The sequence below is a fragment of the Leptonychotes weddellii genome, chromosome 7 (assembly GCF_054177405.1).
Source record: "Leptonychotes weddellii isolate Sample4059 chromosome 7, ASM5417740v2, whole genome shotgun sequence".
In the NCBI taxonomy this organism is placed as follows: domain Eukaryota; kingdom Metazoa; phylum Chordata; class Mammalia; order Carnivora; family Phocidae; genus Leptonychotes; species Leptonychotes weddellii.
In genome coordinates, this window is record NC_138375.1 from 24,955,319 (window position 1) to 24,974,533 (window position 19,215).

The window sequence follows — 19,215 nt, forward strand, 5'->3', positions numbered from 1 at the left end:
GAAACAAAGCTTGGCAATATTGGATAGATTTAACTTCGATACTTGTGAAGTAACTTCTCATTAAATGGGATCTCTGGTGTATGACAAGTTTACTGGCGTTAGACAAGAATGTTGACTTGTCCTTAAAAACAGTGCTTCAGAGCAAGAATTGCGTATAAAGAACTACTTTATATGAAGAAATGGAGTTAAGCTTCTGTATCTATGACAGATACTTTTACTTTTGATGACCTGACAATTTAATACCATTTTCAGACAAAAATTTCTTTTTTTTTTTTTTTTAAAGATTTTATTTATTTTAGAAAGAGAGAGTGAGCATGGGGGGGAGGGGCAGAGGGAGAGGCAGACTCCCCGCTGAGCAGGGAGCCCGATGCGGGACTCGATCCCAGGACCCTGGGATCATGACCTGAGCTGAAGGCAGACGCTTAACACACTGAGCCACCCAGGCGCCCCCAGACAAAAATTTCTATGTTTAGATTTAAGTTTTCAGATTCTTGATGAACTTTTTCCTACAAAGGAATAGATTTTAAGCCCGGACATAACTGTGCAAGAGCCTGCTGTTATAAAGAGCAAGTGGGTGTTCAGTGTTGCTGCGCGAGTCTTGTGTGTGTTAAACAGTGTACAACACAGCTGGCTCGAGAGCGAGAAAGGCTGTAAAAAAAAAATCCTTTAACAGTTGTCTTTTAGGTGAAAAATCAGAGAATCCTACATTTTTCTCCTCCTGAGAAATTTGGAGATGTGGCCTTAGAAATGCTTTTGCTTTCCTTTAGGAAATTTGAAATTCTTTCCTGACTTCCTTGGCTCTCTCTGCTTCTCCAGATCTCAGGAGGCCTTCCTGTGCTAAGGACTCTCTTGTCTTTTTGTCTGAAGCCCCTGCTGTTAACTCTCCTGTGACCTGCAGGCCAGACTGCACAGTTACTAGGAGCACTGTCCTTCTAGTGCAGGAGACCCGGGTTGGAATTCTAGCTTTGCTGCTTATTGGGTTTGTGATTATGGACAAATTGTTTAGTATCGCTGAGCTTCAGTTTCCTGTTATATCTTTGGGGGTAAGAACTAACGTTATAGAGTTATTATAAGGAGTAATTGTGTGTATGTGAAACTCACAGATTGTTTACATAAACCTAGGAAGAGTCTTGCTCTGGTCTATGTTGGTAAATCTGATCACAAATATATAATCAGTCTGTGGAGCAGATTATGTCCAGTGCTGACCTATTTAGTAATATTTCTTACCTGTAGAAATGCAGTTAACTTTCTGGGGGAGTCATGGAAATTCCCTGGCTTGTTAAATTGCATTGTTCATATGGGTGAGTACTGTACAATGCCTCCATCGTATTGGAAGTTGCGAGTCATAGTTTTAATCAGTTCTCTGAAGGATTTCATGTTGATATTTAAAAAATTTTTTTTTAGTATGGATTGGACACATTAAAATGTATAATAATTTGGCTGTTTCAGAGTAAAGCGTCCTTCTGAAATCTTATTTATTCAGTGGTCACTGAGGGGATACTAATTGTCTTGTTTGTTTAGGTATGATAATCATAGAGAGGCTCTACTTAAAGGTGGGCTTGATGGGGAATATCAAGATGACAGCTTAGATTTGCTTCACTATTTCACTGTGACCTGTTACTCTGGTTATGGAGATGATGAAAAGGTAAATGAACTCACTCTTAATTTCTGACTAAGCACGAGACTTTCAAACAAAGAAAATTCTCAAAATTATTTTATAATAGGTGAAACCGTGTTCATTTTGAAAAGTGAAAAAATATTGCCTTCATATTTAAACTGTCAGCATATGAAAACCTCCAGTTGAAACCTAAATGCTCTTGCAGTGACAGAGCTTGAGCCCTTAATTCTTTAACGTTAAAGTTTTTCATGTTACATTTTAAAATCATAATCGGTGATTAGACTATAAAAGTATTAAGAATTTGTGCTCCTGCTACTGTTTTTTAGGGCTTTTATACAGTTTATCGTAACGTTTTTGAAATGATTGCGAAGGAAGAACTAGAATCTGTGTTAGAAGAGGAGATGGAAGATTTCCCCACTTTTGGAGACTCCCAGAGTGACTATGATACGGTAAAAGAAAATTGCTTTGCCATTTTATAATTAGCATTTACCAGTGTGTTTTCTCCCCACTTCTTCTTCTTCTTCTTTTTTTTTTTTTTAAGATTTTATTTATTTATTTGAGATAGAGAGTGAAGGAGAGAGCATGAGCAGGGGGGACAGAGGGAGAGGGAGAAGCAGGCTCCAGACTGAGCAAGGAGCCCGATGTGGGGCTCGATCCCAGGACCCTGGGATCATGACCTGTGCCAAAGGCAATCGCTTAACCAACTGAGCCACCCAGGCACCCCGTCCCCATTTCTTTAGTTAAGCATGGATCCTCGGTCTTGGTCCTATACTGTGACTAAGTCTCTTCCTCTCTCTCCCTTCCTGGAGGGACTTTCAGCGCCCTCAGAGCATCCTTCTTTACTTTTTCCTGTTTTTTTAAGCGGGGTCCCATCCCATTCATCACCTCATTCAGTTTGTTCTGGAGAGTGATTTATTCTGTAAAGCCCTAAGAGGACTGTCTTCTCCATTGACTAGTAGTGATGTTATGTATATGAAAAAAGAGAAGATGTTTTGCATCACTGATATTTGCTGCCTTGCTGAGGAAAAAAATCTTACACCTCAGCATTTTACTTGTTTTTTTTGTCTCTAGGTAGTCCATCCTTTCTATGCCTATTGGCAAAGTTTCTGCACTCAGAAGAACTTTGCTTGGAAGGAAGAATATGATACACGACAAGCTTCAAACCGCTGGGAGAAACGAGCCATGGAAAAAGAAAACAAAAAGATTCGCGACAAAGCAAGGAAGGAGAAGAACGAGCTTGTGCGCCAGCTGGTCGCATTCATCCGTAAGAGAGACAGAAGAGTGCAGGCGCATCGGAAGCTCGTGGAGGAACAGAACGCCGAGAAAGCCAGGAAGGCGGAGGAGATGAGGCGGCAGCAGAAGCTGAAGCAGGCCAGGTACGGGATGCACTGGGATGCCCCTTGCCCCATAGAGATGTGGGGCCAGGCCTGATGGGGCGCTTTCACGGGGGTGGGAGGGCCACATCCACATCCTGGCTGCCATCAGCCACCCTTGCATTGCATGTTTGCCTTCAGAGGTCCTTTATACTTGAGATCCTTTCCAGACTCTTGTGAGATGTAATAGTAATGACTGTCCATTGATCTCTTCTTCTGGACCAGGCCCTGTTCTATGTACTTTTGTCCTAGCAGTTCTGCAGAGTAAGTTCTGGCTTTTCTCCTTGTCCTTTTGAGGAGGCGAGGCAGACGGGTCCGAGATCCCATAGGTGGGAAGTCACAGAGGCAGGCCTCGGACCCAAGATGCCGGCGCATGCCCCCATTCTGCCCCACCTCGCAGTCCTGCCTCTTTGATGGCACACTCCAGATCTTTAGTTCGTTTTCGTGCCTTTAATGCTCTGTTACTTGCAGTTAGTGTAAAAGCATTGTGTCCAGAGCATTGTAGCATTCTTTTAAAGATTATTCACCTCTTATAAATTCTACCCCCCCCACCCTTCATTTTTGGAAAATTAGCACTTTACTCGCCACTTAGGATTTAAAAACACCTCAAGACTTTTAATAACTTGCTAAGAGTTACAGGTTTCAAAACCCATTATCTAATAGAGTAGTTAAAATCAACCACATAACAGATAAGCAACTGCCCCCACTTGAACTCAACACTGAGAGTGGAGGAAGAAGCTCTATAGGGCATGGGTTGGAAGCCTATGGGGTAAGTAGAACCAGCGTGGAGACCTGATTCTCAGCGTAAGTGGGGCTGTGCTGTGTGTCTAGACTGGCCGAGCAGTACAAGGAACAGAGCTGGATGACCGTGGCCGACCTGGAGAAGGAGCTCAAGGAGATGGAGGCGCGCTATGAGAAGGAGTTTGGAGATGGATCAGATGAAGATGACACAGAGGAATCTGAGCTCAAAGATGGGCACGATGGTAACTTCATTCCTTAGGAAACTCGAGAAAGTGAATGTTTCTGTGCGCAGGCATTGTGCACCCAGGGTGCTCACAGGGGGCAGTCGGAAGCGGGGGCCTGGCTGCGTCCTGGGAACGCCAGAGTCCACTCCACTGCTGCTGGGACCCGTGTTGCCGGGGTGTTCGTGTCCATTTGCTTTCTAAGCAGAGCTGGAAATCTGGATTTTTAGGGGACCTCTTCCAGTTCTTAAACGTGGCAGACAATTAAAATGAAAAACAATATTGTATAGGCCAAGCAAAGGTAGACCACTGACGTTGTCTAATCCCGAGACTACTACAGATAAACAAGAGTTTATCTGATTAATAAACTCTTTCCTGACCATGCTTTAAACCGTTTATGCTTCTGGCTGCATAAATAAATTTGGCAAATAGGCATATTGACAGGTGTGACTGTTGGTTACTTAAAAACCTGCAATGAAGCTCAGTAGGTCAAGTTTTAATAGCAGCTCTTTCCAGAAAAAATTGTACAGGAGTCTACGTAGTGTATATAAATTCTTCCTCTCATTTCTGACTTTGTTGAGGGGCTCCTCCTGGTGTGCTGAAAACTGTCCTTTTGGTGCCTCTCTCGTGAGAGCATGTGACTACCTGAACAGGAGAGGAGTAGGCATTGTGGAGAATAACCTGACCTTTTGAGTTGTCTCTAGCTATTCCATGAGGAATAATGTGGAAGGATCTAGCACGGTTTCACCTTATCTATAAATATGTTGTTTTAGACTAGTAGCCAAATGACAAAATGATGGACTTTTATTTACTCAAAATGATTATGAAATTTTCTTTTAATGACTTAGAAGTAGTTTTTGAGCAAGTCTTTTGAAAATTATAATGCATTCTATAAACGTGAGGTGGCATAATTAGAGTTTTATGTAAAATTTATGAAGTGCTTTCACATGCAAGAGCTTTTACACAATACCCCTTATATGTATGTTTTGCTCATAGAATGATTTCCCTTTTACTGAAGAGGAAGATAAAATTCTGAGAAGCTTTGGCATATAGGCCTGCCATATGTTCATTTTTAGATCGAGATTTTGACTTCAAATCCAACATTCTTTATTAACTATTTGATTACTCGTTTATATAATGAAAGGGTACAGGTAATTGCACAATAACACCATTTATTAAACATTAATACTAGGTAGAATGAGTTTTGATCATTTATGATTTCAATGAGAATGTCTTTCAAAGTCCTGTTAATATCACTTACTTATAAAGAACCAAAATGTAGACTATAGAAGAGATACCTTGGGATCTTTATTGATCTCATTGTATGATCCCATTTATTGATCTCAGTAGCAGTCAGTTTACTTGTTTATTTCTTATAAAGATAGATGGGATTTTGCAAAGACTTTTAGTTCAGGCTTTGAGTTGCTTAGATTTTGTGGACTTTATTGATAGTAATTATTTCATTGTAATAAAGCCCCAAGCTTATAAAAAAAACAAGGGTATAAAGACATGTTAAAGTTTACATATAATATGCTCTTTAATGACCAGCTGTCAAATAGTGATGGAGTGTTATAAACTAAAGCATTTAAGAGTAGATTACAGTTACAAATGTGTTTGCATCGAATCTTGCTCAAGGGGGAAACTGAAAAACCTTTGTTGAAAGAACTGCTTTGTGGTAGAACTATGAAAGTGGCATTTGATTTTCTGAACTTACCTCACACTGAGAACTTTGAGAAGGCTTAGAGTCTTCTCAGTAGACTTAAGAGAAGAACTGGAAAGATAATGTGGTTGATTTGGAAGCCTCCCCTTATAATTCAGGACTGCTTTTAAAAAGCTCAAATCCTGGTAACGTTATTTGTTTTTTGTAAGGAAATACAATTTCTAACTTGTGTGCGATATTAGATTGTTACTAAAGACATGTAATTTGTTAACATGTTTTAGATTTGTGTTCTATTCAAACAGGATTCTTACTGTCGGCTTCCTTCTCTCAGGTAAAGACAGTGATGAGGCTGAGGATGCTGAGCTGTACGATGACCTTTACTGCCCAGCGTGTGACAAATCTTTCAAGACGGAAAAGGCGTAAGTTTAAGATCTTTGGACTCCCCTCTTCTTCCAAGGTGAACTAGAACACTGAAAGCCCTAAAAAGAAAGTGCTCGTAGCAGTGGGTCACCAGCCCTCCTCCATGTTCTCTTGGGGGATTTCTGGCCAGCAGAGGAGGAAGGATTTGTACTGGTGGTGAATAAGCACGTTGTGCTGATTCTCATTCATGCTGCTTTTTAAAACCTGGATGCACCTCCATGTTGCTGCTTGTTGCGACAAAGAAGGCACGGTCACAGACGAGGAGGCTGGACCAAAGCTAGTCTCTGTTGTTGGTGGCAGACCCCCTTCCAGCCATCACACTCCCGTGTGCTGCCAACCTGGAACTTTAAACGTGTCCTGCCTAAATTTTACTTGCTGAAGCGGAGGGACTTCGCCTTTTGGAAACGAGGAAGAAGAGAGAAGTATTTAAAGGGATACTATTATAAAGAGAGGAGAAGGAATAGGGCAGAAAGCAAAAGTAGAGTCAGCAAGGGACAAAGAAAGAAAACACACTCAGGGAAGGAGAAAGGAGACCGAAGGATGCCAGTGGGGGTGTGGGAGTCGTAAAAGGTGTTGGTGTGGAACTCCGAGGGGAAAAAACTGTAGAGTGGTAAGAGACGTGGCAAGGGCAGAAGAGTCAGAAACGGGAAAACAAAAGCAACAGTGAAGGAGATCTAAGAAATTATTTTTTTATTTGGAAACAATGCCAGACTTAGAAGTTGCAAGGACAGAATACAGAGCGCCCGATTCACCTGACATTTTGCCCCATTTGGTGCACCCCTTCTCTCTCTCTCCCCCCACCTCCCCTGCTCCACACACCATTTTTCCCTGAAAAATTTGAGAGTAGGTTACGTGCATGATGCTTGTCTACCTCTAAATACTTCAGTATGTATTCCTTAAGAATAAGGCTGTTCTGGTAGATGATCACAGGACCACTGTCAGCTTCAGGAAATTTGTTAACACTGATATGTTCCTTTCATCTCCTTTACCGCCTGAATCCCCCTTCTGTCAGCACATCCTCTGTTCACGTCCTGTACGGAGTCTCTTCCACTCCAATTGGGATCTGGTCTAGGTTCATGGATTGCGTTCATTTATTTAGTCTTATTTAATCTGGATCAGTTCCCTTGTCTGTGCCATTGTTAACTCCAGAATACGGGCCCTTTAAAACCTTTTTTTTTTTACTGGAGTATTTATTGTCTTGAGTGTCCGTCTCCTCATGATTAGATTCTGTGTCTCCAGCTGGAATATTGCGTCAACATGTCGTGCTGCTCTCGGGTCTTCATTTCTAGAAGCATACAATGTCTGCATCTGTCTGCCCTTCTTTGGTGGTGATAGTTTTGATCAGCCAGCCAGGACGCTGTCTGATTTTTTCACTGTAGAGTTAGCATTCTTTTCCCCTTGCGACAGATTTTACCTTATAGCCTATTTAATCTGTGGGGAGACACTTTAAAGTTAGGCAAGTATCTTGCTCCTCAGAATGTCCTAGATTTGGCATTCATTGATGATTTCAGCTTATGGCACTTGGCACCATAATGGTTCCAAAAGGGGGCTTTTCTAGTACCACTGCTCCTTCTCCGTTATTAGTCCTCAGTAGGCCTTCTGCTCTCAATAAGAGCCCTACCTTTCCTCCATCTAGCTATCTATTATGAGTATGAATTTGTGAAGTTTTTCAGTGTTTTCGAATTTATTCCTGTACTTTTCATGCTCAAACTTTTCCAGATACGATTAGTGAGAGTTCCTCCAAGGTGGCTCCTGTGTCCTTTTGACATGTCCCAGTCATTTTTTTGAGCACTTACTTTCTGGCACAAGATGTTCCAATTTTTCTAAGAAACCATGGTATGAAGGAGAATTTTAGTGGAAAGGAAGAGTAGCAACTGAGACTAGAAAACCCAAGTCTGAACAGATGAGATAAAGTGGATAGTATGGACATAAGTTTCCTACTTTCTTGTTCATCTAATAACTCTGGTACTTAAGTGTTGTCAACCCTATTTTGTGGAGTGTTACTTCATGGCCCACAGATGCACTGAAAGAGACATGGCTCAGAAAGTTTTAGGCAGACGGGTGTAGATGTGTCTGAACTCACATTTAGGAAGGTGGGAGTGAGAAGAGAGAGCCCTCTTGAGAAGGCGAAAGACAGTTATTGAAAAAAGCAAAAGGGGGTAAACTACTCTGGTACCTGAGGCCCTCACATCGTAACCCAAGCAGTCTTCTCTTCAAGTTGGAATGTTGTCTTGTAATTTCTCAGCATCTTCCAAAGCCCACAGTGCAACCTGGAACGTGCACACGCTTGGCTGATACTCAGTGATTAAGAGGAAACAGTGGAGAAGTCTTGAATTTTAAGAATTGGAAAATAAAAATAATAAAGATTTTGACCAAAAAAAAATTGTTAGAAAATATGTAGATGAAAGGACAGAGGGAAAGGAGAATGCTGGGTTACAGGGAAGAAGAGCACCACTGTGGGCTGGCCGTGTCCTCCTGCCTGAGAGGTCTGACAGGGTTCTTCTGCTTCTCTTTGTAGGATCCCCAACATTTTGCTTCCGGTACTGGGGAAAAATGAATTTTAACGTGGTTGCATTTATTCAGCCACATATTTGGGCACATACAAATCCTGTTGTGGTTACTAATGTCAGATTGTTCTTTCAGCATGAGGAATCATGAAAAATCAAAGAAGCATCGGGAAATGGTTGCCTTGTTAAAACAACAGTTGGAGGAGGAGGAAGAAAATTTTTCAGGACCTCCAACTGATGAAAATTCATTGAATGCCAATTCTGAGGAAGAAATAGAAGATGCACCAAAACAAAAGTACTTCTAAAAATGCTTCTAGACATACCACATTAGAGATGAGATTGCATTTAAATGCTATTTTATCTAAGAAATTATTCTGTTATGCTAATATTTTTCCACATTTTTTTCTGCATAAGGGAACTTACAGTATTGAAACGGGTAAAGCATGATGTCAAATAGAATTTTTACAGAATATATTATGACTATTAAAAGCACTTTTGTACCTAGGTAATTGATATGCTAATTACCATCAATGGAACCACCGTTCTAATTTTCTAATGATAATGTGAATATTTTCTTTTTAATATCTTATGATATTAAATACTTTTAAAATTTCACTTCTCTCTGTATCAGTAGTGTTTTAGTACTTTTTTTCTTCACTTAGTAAGTAGTCACAGAGTTAAATATTTGACATTTTGATTTATATTTATTCTTAGGCTTTCCAAAAAGCAGAAGAAAAAGAAACAGAAACCAGCACAGGTATGTTGAAAAAGTTTTATTAACATTAAATATCAAACATAAAGTTGGACTGCTTTTGTTTACTCAGTATAGTTTGTATTAAGGAAAGGGATTTTTCACTCTATAATTTTATGTTGATTATAAAACAGATTGAAGGGAGTTGAAAACAATTTTCTTTTTTCATCATTTTACCGCCATTAATATGTATGTAGCTAATTTACTTAATTACTGTCGTCGATGTGTCTTAAAATTTTGCAAATGAAATTAATTCCCAGATACTAATTAGCTGAGTGACCATATTAAAAAAATATCTGGACACACGTGATGACTGGGTCTTTAAATCAAGATAACAGTTAAAATCAGAAATATGTGAAAATCTGAGGGTTGATTATTGTATATCTAGGTTTCTTTTGCCAACAACAAATGAAATTTTGCAAAAGAAACGTTTGGTTAGAAATGTGTAATGATTATGATTCTTGAAAAAATGTTTCTTAGTATTACTCAGAAATGTAAGTAGCTAAAATTTCACACCTGGCGTCTAAATCCAATCTCAAGAATATTTTTAAATAAAAAGTTATTATGTTATATATGTGTAACAATCCTGTAGACGTATAAACACCCAACGAGCTTGTCCATTTTACTAAGGATATTTGGTGGTTCTTAAGGGAATGGAATTGATTTCTGTGCTACTTTAATATAATCTCATTATATTAGCTTATATTAAGTATTAAATGTTATAGTTCTTTTTGAAAACTGAAAATATTTTTAAGAAAATTTAGTTAACAATAATTTTTTGTAAAACTTTAGATTTGGCTATCTATTTAAATGGTTATATATTTGAAAGTAGTTTTTATCTGTCTCATATTCCAAAAATGATACATGATACATGAACTTATCACTGTTAAAATTTGTGACTTGGAACTTTTGTTTCAATTATAAAACCACATAGCAAGTTCTGTGTTCCTTTTTAAAATGACTCATACCGTCTTCTACCCAGAGACTCTATAGTCATTAGCTTAGAACATTTCCTCTCTCCAGAACCACTAGAATAAACACAAGATAAGAGAGATTTATACCTAACCCAAGCCTATCTTGTCTCGAGTCAGGAAGGGTAGGTCCTATAGATTGCAGTAATAAACACATGTATTTGTGTTTCCTTACCAATGAAAATGCTTCGTTTACTACCCCATTTTTTTCCCTTCCAAAGCTGTGTTTCTTTATAGTAATACCTTTTGTTGATGATTTCTGATTCTATCAGGAAGAAAGTCCCAGTTCAGACCTAGTTGTATGTAGCACTTTTCCCAATGTTTTCTCAGTTCTTTTTGAAGGGAAGGTAGCGTGGAGACGTGAACTAGTAGATTGAAGAGCAGCAAATACGGAGAATCAGGAAACTTCAGACTGGGAGAGTTTTCTGTATGGTCAGAAAAAAAATTTGCATAACCCAACAGGATGGTAAAAGAAAACCCAGAAAACTGAAATTGAATGTAAACAGAGGACCCTGGCTGACAGAAAGGAGGAATTTAAGTCATCTTTGAGCACAGTACTCTGAACACCCTCCATGGGACACATTCCAAAGACAAAATTACCTGCAAAAAAATAAATCTTGAATTTAATAGATATTTTGGTGCTAATATTTTTGCTAGAAATGTGTAACCTGAATCTAATCCTAAGGAGACAATCAGACAAAGCCAGACTGTGGAACAGAATAGCCAGCAGATTGTCAATATCATGAAAGACAAAAAGTAGGGCTGTGGTTCTGGAACAAAGGAAATTCAAGTGGCATAACCACTACACGCAGCATATGGTCCTTGATTGTCGCTCACAAGGAAAGGATGTTACTGGGTTGTGAATATGGATTATGGAGCAGATCACATCAGCATTAAATTCTTGAGTATGAAGAGAGTATTGTGGGGATGTAGGAGTATGTTTTTGTTCTTAGGAGACACATGGGAAGTGTCATGATATCCATCTGTAACTTTCATCATTCTGGGTATGGGGGTGGGGTGTGTGTGTGCTGAGAGGAGGGAGGAAGGGAAGGGAAAGCAAATGTGGCAAGATGTTGCCCCAACCCAAACCAACAACAACAAACACTCTTCACGGTGTTTTGAATGCCAAGCTTTGTCTTTTCTGTAATGCTTATTTGCTGGTTTTTTTTTTTTTTTCTAACTGCGAAAGTAATAGGTGCTCATTGCAGATCATTTGGGAAATATAGAGAACTATAAATATCACTCCTAATTCTGCCAATAGATACTACTTGGAATTAAATTGTAATCAGACATTATGTATAATTTTCTTTTATATTTTAGGTAATATGTTGTAAGTACTCTTCCACAAAATTGAATCAGTGTCTTTGCAAACATGATTTTTAAGAACTTCATAATTCCTCCATAATTCAACCATTCACTTATTGAACATATGGATTGTTTCCAGTTTTTTCCTAATATTTCTGTAATGAGCATTCATGTTTTTAAATTATTACCTGCTTTTTCTTTTTACTTCCTGAAGATCTACTCCTCCAGAGCGTACAGGACATTGTAATTGTTTAGTATAATTATTTGGTATCATAAGCTGGGATTATTACTGTTATTTATTTTGTAATACATACATGTTTTATTACCTAGAATTATGATGATAATTTCAACGAAAATGGAACTGGAGAAGAAGTAAAGGTTGAATCAGAAGATACCAACTTAAATCAAGACCGTGCCAAAGAATTGGATGGGAGTCCCCAAGAAAGTATCCGTGTCACTGAGACTGTCGAACTCTGTGATGATCCAAAAAGTGAAGCTAAGAAGTAAGTCAAGTTGATGGTGTTTTCTAATCAATGTTGGTAGGGAAAATATTTTTTCATATCTCAAATAACACCTTTCCCACGATTGAAGCAGATCAGGTGTATCAGTGACTTATACATTTATCCAGACAGACATCCCACTGTATACAGACGAAGTGTGTTGGGAAGAGGATGCTAGGGGAATGTGGTCACAGACATTTCAGCAACATGGCCCGAATCAGAAAGGCACTTTGATCTAGTTTCTATCCTGCTGAGGTCCTTATTTCATCCTAGATCAGTAATCCTTGACACTCACATGAGAACAAGTCTCCTGATGAGGCTGCGCCCCACTTGTCTGGAGCATCCAGAACCGTGTGTCCATGCTCATGGCTGCCGTCCTGTGTTGGGCCCCACAGTGCAGGTCACCAGGATCTGTACCCACAGCCTGGGGCCTTCCTGCTGGCAGGGGCCCCGGAATGTTCTTGCCTCACAGGGTCACAGTGGCTGGCCAGAGGAAGGTCTCTCTCAGGGGAGAGAGCATTCCTGGTCCTCTCCTTCCCGCCTTGTCTTACTTTCTTGTCTCCGGCCTCCTCTGTTCCTCCAGAGCTTACTTCTTGAGGAAAGGTCTGAACAGTAAGTAGCGTCAGGTCCCTGTCTAGGACTGTGAGAAAGAGTTCAAATGACAGAGTAAAGTGGGAGCCTGAGTTGCCAGCGCTTATGACCATTGGAGCAGCAGCGACGGGGCGGCGCAGTGCACGTGGGTGTTTAGGAGTTGGCGTCAATGGGGCAAACACGGTGGTGGAGGCCTGGAGCTGGGCCTGGAGCTCTGGGAGAAGGAGGGCAGGGAACCGCACAGTCCTGTAACGTGTCGTAGCTTGTGTTTCAGCTGTTTAAGTAAATTCCTTAGTTTTGGTGTCAAATTTGACATCTACTGTGATTTAAAGTTGCTCTTGAAAGCTCTTCATTTAAGATGTGAAAACTAATTAGGTTGGCCATTAAAATTAATGCAGTAGCCTTTAAAGTGCATGTCACTCTTTTGAGCCTTCTTGGGAGCAAAATAACAGTTGAAAGGGATACATTATTATATGTACATTATTATTGGATTGTAAGAATTCTATGATTGATTTTCCAGTGCTCCTAAACCCAAAGGAAAGAAAGCCAAAGATACGAAGAAATCTGTTCAAGTACCTGCTGAACCACAGACAGTGGTAGGTCAAAGTCATATTGACATATTTTCAGTGGACCTTGTGTCAGCACTATAATCTGAATTCTCAATTGGATTCTGAAGATGTTTTGGTGAGCCCTTCTTCACCCGCTGTGCAGGTGGGGCTCCACCAACGGTGTTTCTTGACGAATGTCGAATTTGTATCTGTGCTCCTGTTACCGTTGTTCTGTAAAAGTAAAAGGCACGTTGGGAGTAGCAGGCTAACAGAACAGTTACTGCTCAGTTTTCTGTTACCTTGAAATCTAAGGCCTCAGTCTAGTCCACACGGTGCAGACTGTTGAATGTCTCAGGCCTCTTAAAGTTGATGGAGTCGGTTGATGGGACTTCTATGAACAGCTGCCTCTTTTGAGCCTGTCTTAATGGCCGTCATTTTGTTAAAAGGTCTTTGTTTTGAATTATTTGATTGTTGATCTCAACATGAAAACCTAAATCACTGCTCTCAGTTAATAACACTTGCTCTTATTTATGATTTTTTTTCCCTCTTCAGAGTGATGTTCTTATCAGCTGTGCAACCTGCCATAGTGAATTTCCATCCCGGAATAAACTTTTTGACCATCTGAAGGCCACAGGTCATGCAAGAGCACCTTCATCATGTTCTTTAAACAGTGTAACAAGTAGTCGAAGTAAGAAAGAGAAACGTAAAAACAGATAGAAATTCTGCCAACGCTTTTTCTTTTTGATTGTCTCTAGATTTTGAAACCAAAAACTGAACTGAAGTCATCTAAAGAGTTAAAATTTCGGTGATCTGCAATTTATTGCATTGTGGAAGATTATTTTTTATCTTGTAAAAACATTTTTTTTTGTTTAATATATATTTTCTAAACATTTCATTAGTGATTGAATTCTACTTTGCCATCTGAATTGACTTGAATGTCTCAAAACAGGTACATATTGTAAAGTATACATTCTTGATTTCTCTTGGCTCACATGGACAGAAATGTACAGGGAGAATTAAATTATTTTAACACATACAAATGCTCCTTTCTGTTTTATTTTGTGGATTTCATGTAGTATTTTTATATGATTCAGTGCTTTTGTATTCTGTTTCATGATCTGTCAAAGACAGTTTGTTTTAAAATCATCATAGATTTTTTTTCTCACCTGATTCCATGACTCCAGTTCTGATTTTTAAATTATTTCGATTTAACCTATTGTTGATTACTGTATTTTTTCCCTCAAGGACAGTGGTAGGTAGAAACTAATTGAACATATATGGTTATGTTTCAAGACTAGCATCTCAGGGTATAACCATGGTGATTTAATTTGAGATTTTATAGGTAATTCTCAATAAGATATATCTTTTGTTGTTTTGCTCTGATTTAAATTGTGGAGGTGGAAGCAAATCAATGTATATGGCACTTCCTCCTTTGGCACGGTGCTGGCCATAAAGCGTGATGGATCCAGGAGGCGGGTGGCTCAGATTTAACAAAGCATATTCTGCCTTGGGATTTTTTTCTTCACTATTTTCAGAAGTTCTTAATTTTTTTTTCATCATTTATGGAAAACAACTTTTTTAATAAAAGTTTTTTCATAGGGCTGATATTTATGCCATCCATTCTGTAGCAGAGATGAATATTAACTCGAAAAACGGAGAATGGTCGAAAGTGCGTGTCGTCAAGTATATGGATCAGTGATGAGTCCATTTTTAGGATGAGGATGGATTATATAGGCAATTTTTACAATTGGTCTTGAGAGTAACTTTGAACTCAACGGCTTAACATATATACTCTGTGTTCAGTGAGGCTCTCTCCTTATATCCTTGAATCTTCAAGTGAAGGAATCTTCAGTTATGTATGAGCTCTAAAACTTGAGTCTCTGATGGCAAAGACTTTTCTGAAAGCCTCATGGATAGTGTTGAGCATGTGGATCATTCCGTGTGATGGACTTGAAAATATGCACTGTATTTTAATTTTTTCTTCGTTTAGAGATATAAGTAGATTTTTTTAAAGATTCTATTTGAGATACAGAATACAAGTGGGGGGAGGGGCAGAGGGAGAAGCAGACTCCCCGCTGAGCAGGGAGCCCGATGTGGGGCTCGATCCCAGGACATGGAGATCATGACCTGAGCCGAAGGTAGACACTTAACCGACTGAGCCATCCAGGTGCCCCATAAGTAGATTTTCTTTATCTTCTTCTTTTCTGTTTCTCTCTAACCTCTATCTCTAATTCCTCCTAATTGTCATACCCCCCCCCCCCACCTGTCCCTTTCTTGTCCCTTCAGGGGAAATAGCAGCCAGGTCTTTGGGCTCTTCTCCCAGGCTTAGTCTGAAAACTTGCCACCCTCCTCTGATTAGAACTAGGTGAATTGGCTGTAATAAGACTAGGAATACTGATGAACAAGAGGGCATACTGATCGCATATTATTGTACAGTAAAATTATGAAGTCATCTTGAAAGGCAGAGAATGTATTGAAGGAAAATAGGCTGTCAGAAGATGAAATGAATGTCATTTATAAGTTTTAAAAAACACTGTTGTTATTTATGAAGAGAAAGCACAGCAACCTCACTGGGAAACATTGTTCAGAAAAGTAATTGCCCCCTCTCCCCCCGGAAAGGGCGGGAGAGGAACGGAAGTGGGCTGTGCCAACAGAGCGGCCTCATCAGAGTCCACTTGTTTCTAAGATCCGAAGGAAAATGTTAGCATTTGTTCATTCTGGATGGTGGGTAGTGAGGGTTTGTTACTGGTTTGCATGAAATATTCAAACATCCAGAGAAATACGAGTTAATGTTTCCCTTCTTGCCAGCAAGATACACCGTCACACAAGGGAATTTGATCCCTGGCATGTTCTGTAAGCACGTGGTGGCAGAGGCCATTACCAGCATCTCAGTCCCCTTTTTCCCTTAGCTCTGATCTAGAATGCGATTACCTTCCCAGCTGCCCTGGGAGCGAGGTGTCGTTTCTGGCCAGTGGCTTGAGCGACTTTTGGGACATGTCCTTCAAGATGTGGGGTGTCCTTCCTCTGGCCAGCTTAAGCGAAGAGGTAGTGGCTGGAACTCTGGCCCAGCCTGGCACCACGAGTCCTCCCAGGGCCAAGCAACAGGAACACAGCAGCTTCTGTTCTTGCCGCCTCAGAGGGACCCTGCAGCCCTGGACCGGCTACCTCTGCACCGCAGACAACTCAAACTCGCCCGTTCCCGAAGCCTCTGTTGTTCTCTGCTTTGGGTCACAGGTGACGCAAGCCCTGACTGATTCAGCACGTGCACAGTTACCTGAATGAGAGGTGTGGCTTCAACAGTGCCAGGGGCGTGGGCTCTGAACTCTGAGAGATCTTAGATGAAATTCCAGCACCAGCATTAACTAGACGAACTTGGGCAGGTCATTCAAACTTTTTAAGCCTTTTCTTCTTCCTTAATCTAAAATAGGGTGCTTGGGTGGCTCAGTCAGTTAAGCGTCTGCCTTCAGCTCAGGTCATGATCCTGGGGTCCGGGGACTGAGGTCTGAGTTGGGCTCCCTGCTCAGCGGGGAGCCTGCTTTTTCCCTCTCCCCGCCCCCCCCCTCGTGCTCACTTGCTCTCTCTCAAATAAATAAAAATCTTCACAAAAAAAAATCTGTAAAATAGGGGTGAGACCAACCTTGCAGAACTGTAAAGGTTAAAGTTTTCAGGTGTGAGCACCATGCTTGCACATAGTAGGCATTCAGTGACGTGGCTTTCACTTATTTTCAATCATCTCTTCTGCTAGAAATTTTCTTGCTTCAACTGTTACTTTGATTTCTGAAATAATCCAAACAGTGAAGTGATGACGTGAGAGAAATCCATGATTATATTGATCCTAGAGTGTATTAAAAAAGAAAAGTACTATTGTATATGTTAAAATTCTTGCCTAACTGGAACAAAATTTTTATAGGCTGAAGCTGAAAATATGCTATTTCAACATGGTGGTGTGACACAAACGGAAACTTTCCCAGATCAGTGATCTTAATTTATGTTAGAAGGCTCAGTGCATTTGTACACATAATTACTTTGCCATGAAAGCCACTCAGGGCCCCAACATCATTAATGTCCTTTCAGATACAAAGTGCCTTCTGAAAATAGAAAAGGCTCAAATGATCCTTTGAGTTACAGATCATTTGAATGTCACTCTTAGAGAAAGCTTCTAACGATTTCTAAAAATGAAAAGGTCATGGTATCTCTTTGCATTTGGATAACATGGTATATAGTTTATATAATCTCTTCAGGTACTTTTATTCAAATTTAATAAGAACTCCTACTTTTGTGAGTTCAAAGGTAACCCTAGTCTCAGCATGTTATGAAGCAGACTTTCCAAGAGAATTCACTGTCAAGAATGCCCAGGAGGATACCTGCAGCCGTGGGGAGATGCCGTGGGGAGGAGCCCCGGGTGACCGCAGGGGCCCGGGCTGGTCCCCACCTGCAGACACCTGTCCCAGCCATCGGCTCGCGCTCAAGCTCTGCGTTTCCGGCAACCTTGTTTTCAGGACACCTCTGTTGGCACTGATTTTGTCGTTCTTGATTCCCGAAGTGACACTTGTTTTAACCTGCCAGTTGAGCAGCTGGGATGTACTTTTTGAACGTCTTGGGAGTCATGCTCTTGCTGGCAAGACCGCCAGGGACAAGTTGTCGTATTTCTGTTTTGGAGTTGAATCTTCATTTTTTCAGAAAGGAGCAACAGTTTTTCAAAAAGTGATTTTGTGTGTGTTTGAAACTTCGGTGTTTTAACCATAGGATTTGGAAATGCGGTTTGCAAAACATCCCCCAGAATACTAAAAGGAAGACGGACGTCACCTGGAATCCCACACGTATCAACATTTTAATGAATACTCCCAAGACTATTTCTAGGCGGATAAAGATATGTAAAAACTGAACTTGTCCTCTCGATACAGTTTTATAACTTCCTTTGCACTTAGGCACATGCCCTATGTCACCTATTATATATTATCATGTTAAAGACTGTACGATAAAGGACTCTATGTGGTTGATAGAACTGATCGTTTAGGTCCTAAAATTGTTCACCGCGACACTCTAATGGCTATCTTTAGACTTGCCTTTACGCTGATTGTGTTTTTCCCCTTCGGGTAAGTTCCTGGAAGGGGGAATGTGGAGTCAAAGGGATTACCCGTTTAAAACGTTGGCCCGCCTGCCGGGTTGCCTTCCCCCAAAAGCATATCTGTTTGTTCCCTTCACGGTGCATGAGAGGGTAGCATGGCCAGGCCAAGCCACAGAACTGTCCACAACACGTCTTAAACATAAACCGAAGTGAAAGCGTTGTTTTGACATTGTTTTGAGTGACGCCGTGTTCCTCTGTGACAGCCACCGAGGGCCTGCGGTTGGGAGCCGCTGGGTGGCACGCTCTCAGCTGCCAGCGACATGGTCGCACTGGACCTCACAGAGCCGCACCCCACTCTCACACCCAAGACCACCCGAATATTTAGGCATTTAATGTAATTCCAGAGTTCTTGCATGGATGAAGAGAGATCTTAATCGTTTCTGGCTTTGATCTGCTTATTTTTGGTCTTTCTTTGTACCTTCCCCAAACAAAAAGCAAGCGGGCACAGCCCGTGTTGAAAATCTCTCTCGAGGTCCCGGTGGTTCTGCTTTTAGCAGTCTGTGTTAAGTGGAGCATCTCACTTCTCAGGAAGCTTCCTTGCCGAAGAGGCTGGAGATGCCCACTGGGTCTCCTGCAGAGGGGCGGGTGATCACACAGTACTTCATGCATCTGCTTTCTCCCCAGACACGAATCGTGTTTTGGAAAAGGTGGCGCGGAGGAAGATGGCAAATCACTGCAAGGAGTTTTGAGGAGAAATCCCCTCACCCAAGGTGGGCAGGCCCGTCTGCTCAGCTAATAAGGAGCTGAACTGAGTGTGTTCTGCGATCCCGGTCAGCCTGAGAGAGGGTTGTGCAGCTGGAGAGACACGTCTTTCAGTGCTCTCCCCTCCACTCTCTGGAGGTACCTTGACCTCAGGCCCCTTGGCAGCTGGACGTGGGCCT

General features: G+C 40.9%; 1 protein-coding gene across 1 annotated transcript; it reads left to right on the forward strand.

Moving 5' to 3' along the window:
• Positions 1–434: 434 nt before the first annotated feature.
• On the forward strand, positions 435–18,501 carry DNAJC21 (DnaJ heat shock protein family (Hsp40) member C21). The gene is made up of 10 exons (XM_081825988.1): positions 435–1,645; positions 1,945–2,067; positions 2,690–2,994; positions 3,823–3,974; positions 5,945–6,032; positions 8,677–8,835; positions 9,255–9,297; positions 11,898–12,070; positions 13,179–13,254; positions 13,759–18,501. The coding sequence occupies exons 2-10, from the start codon at positions 1,978–1,980 to the stop codon at positions 13,921–13,923; spliced, it is 1,251 nt and encodes a 416-aa protein (XP_081682114.1). The 5' UTR covers positions 435–1,645; positions 1,945–1,977; the 3' UTR covers positions 13,924–18,501.
• The last annotated feature ends 714 nt before the right edge of the window (positions 18,502–19,215 follow it).

Coding starts and splice junctions, on each gene's coding strand:
- DNAJC21 (XM_081825988.1), top strand. CDS start 1,978: ATGATTGCGAAGGAAGAACTAGAATCTGTGTTAGAAGAGGAGATGGAA. Junction 2,995..3,822: donor CAGAAGCTGAAGCAGGCCAG/GTACGGGATGCA, acceptor CTGTGTGTCTAG/ACTGGCCGAGCAGTACAAGG. Junction 6,033..8,676: donor TCTTTCAAGACGGAAAAGGC/GTAAGTTTAAGA, acceptor TTGTTCTTTCAG/CATGAGGAATCATGAAAAAT.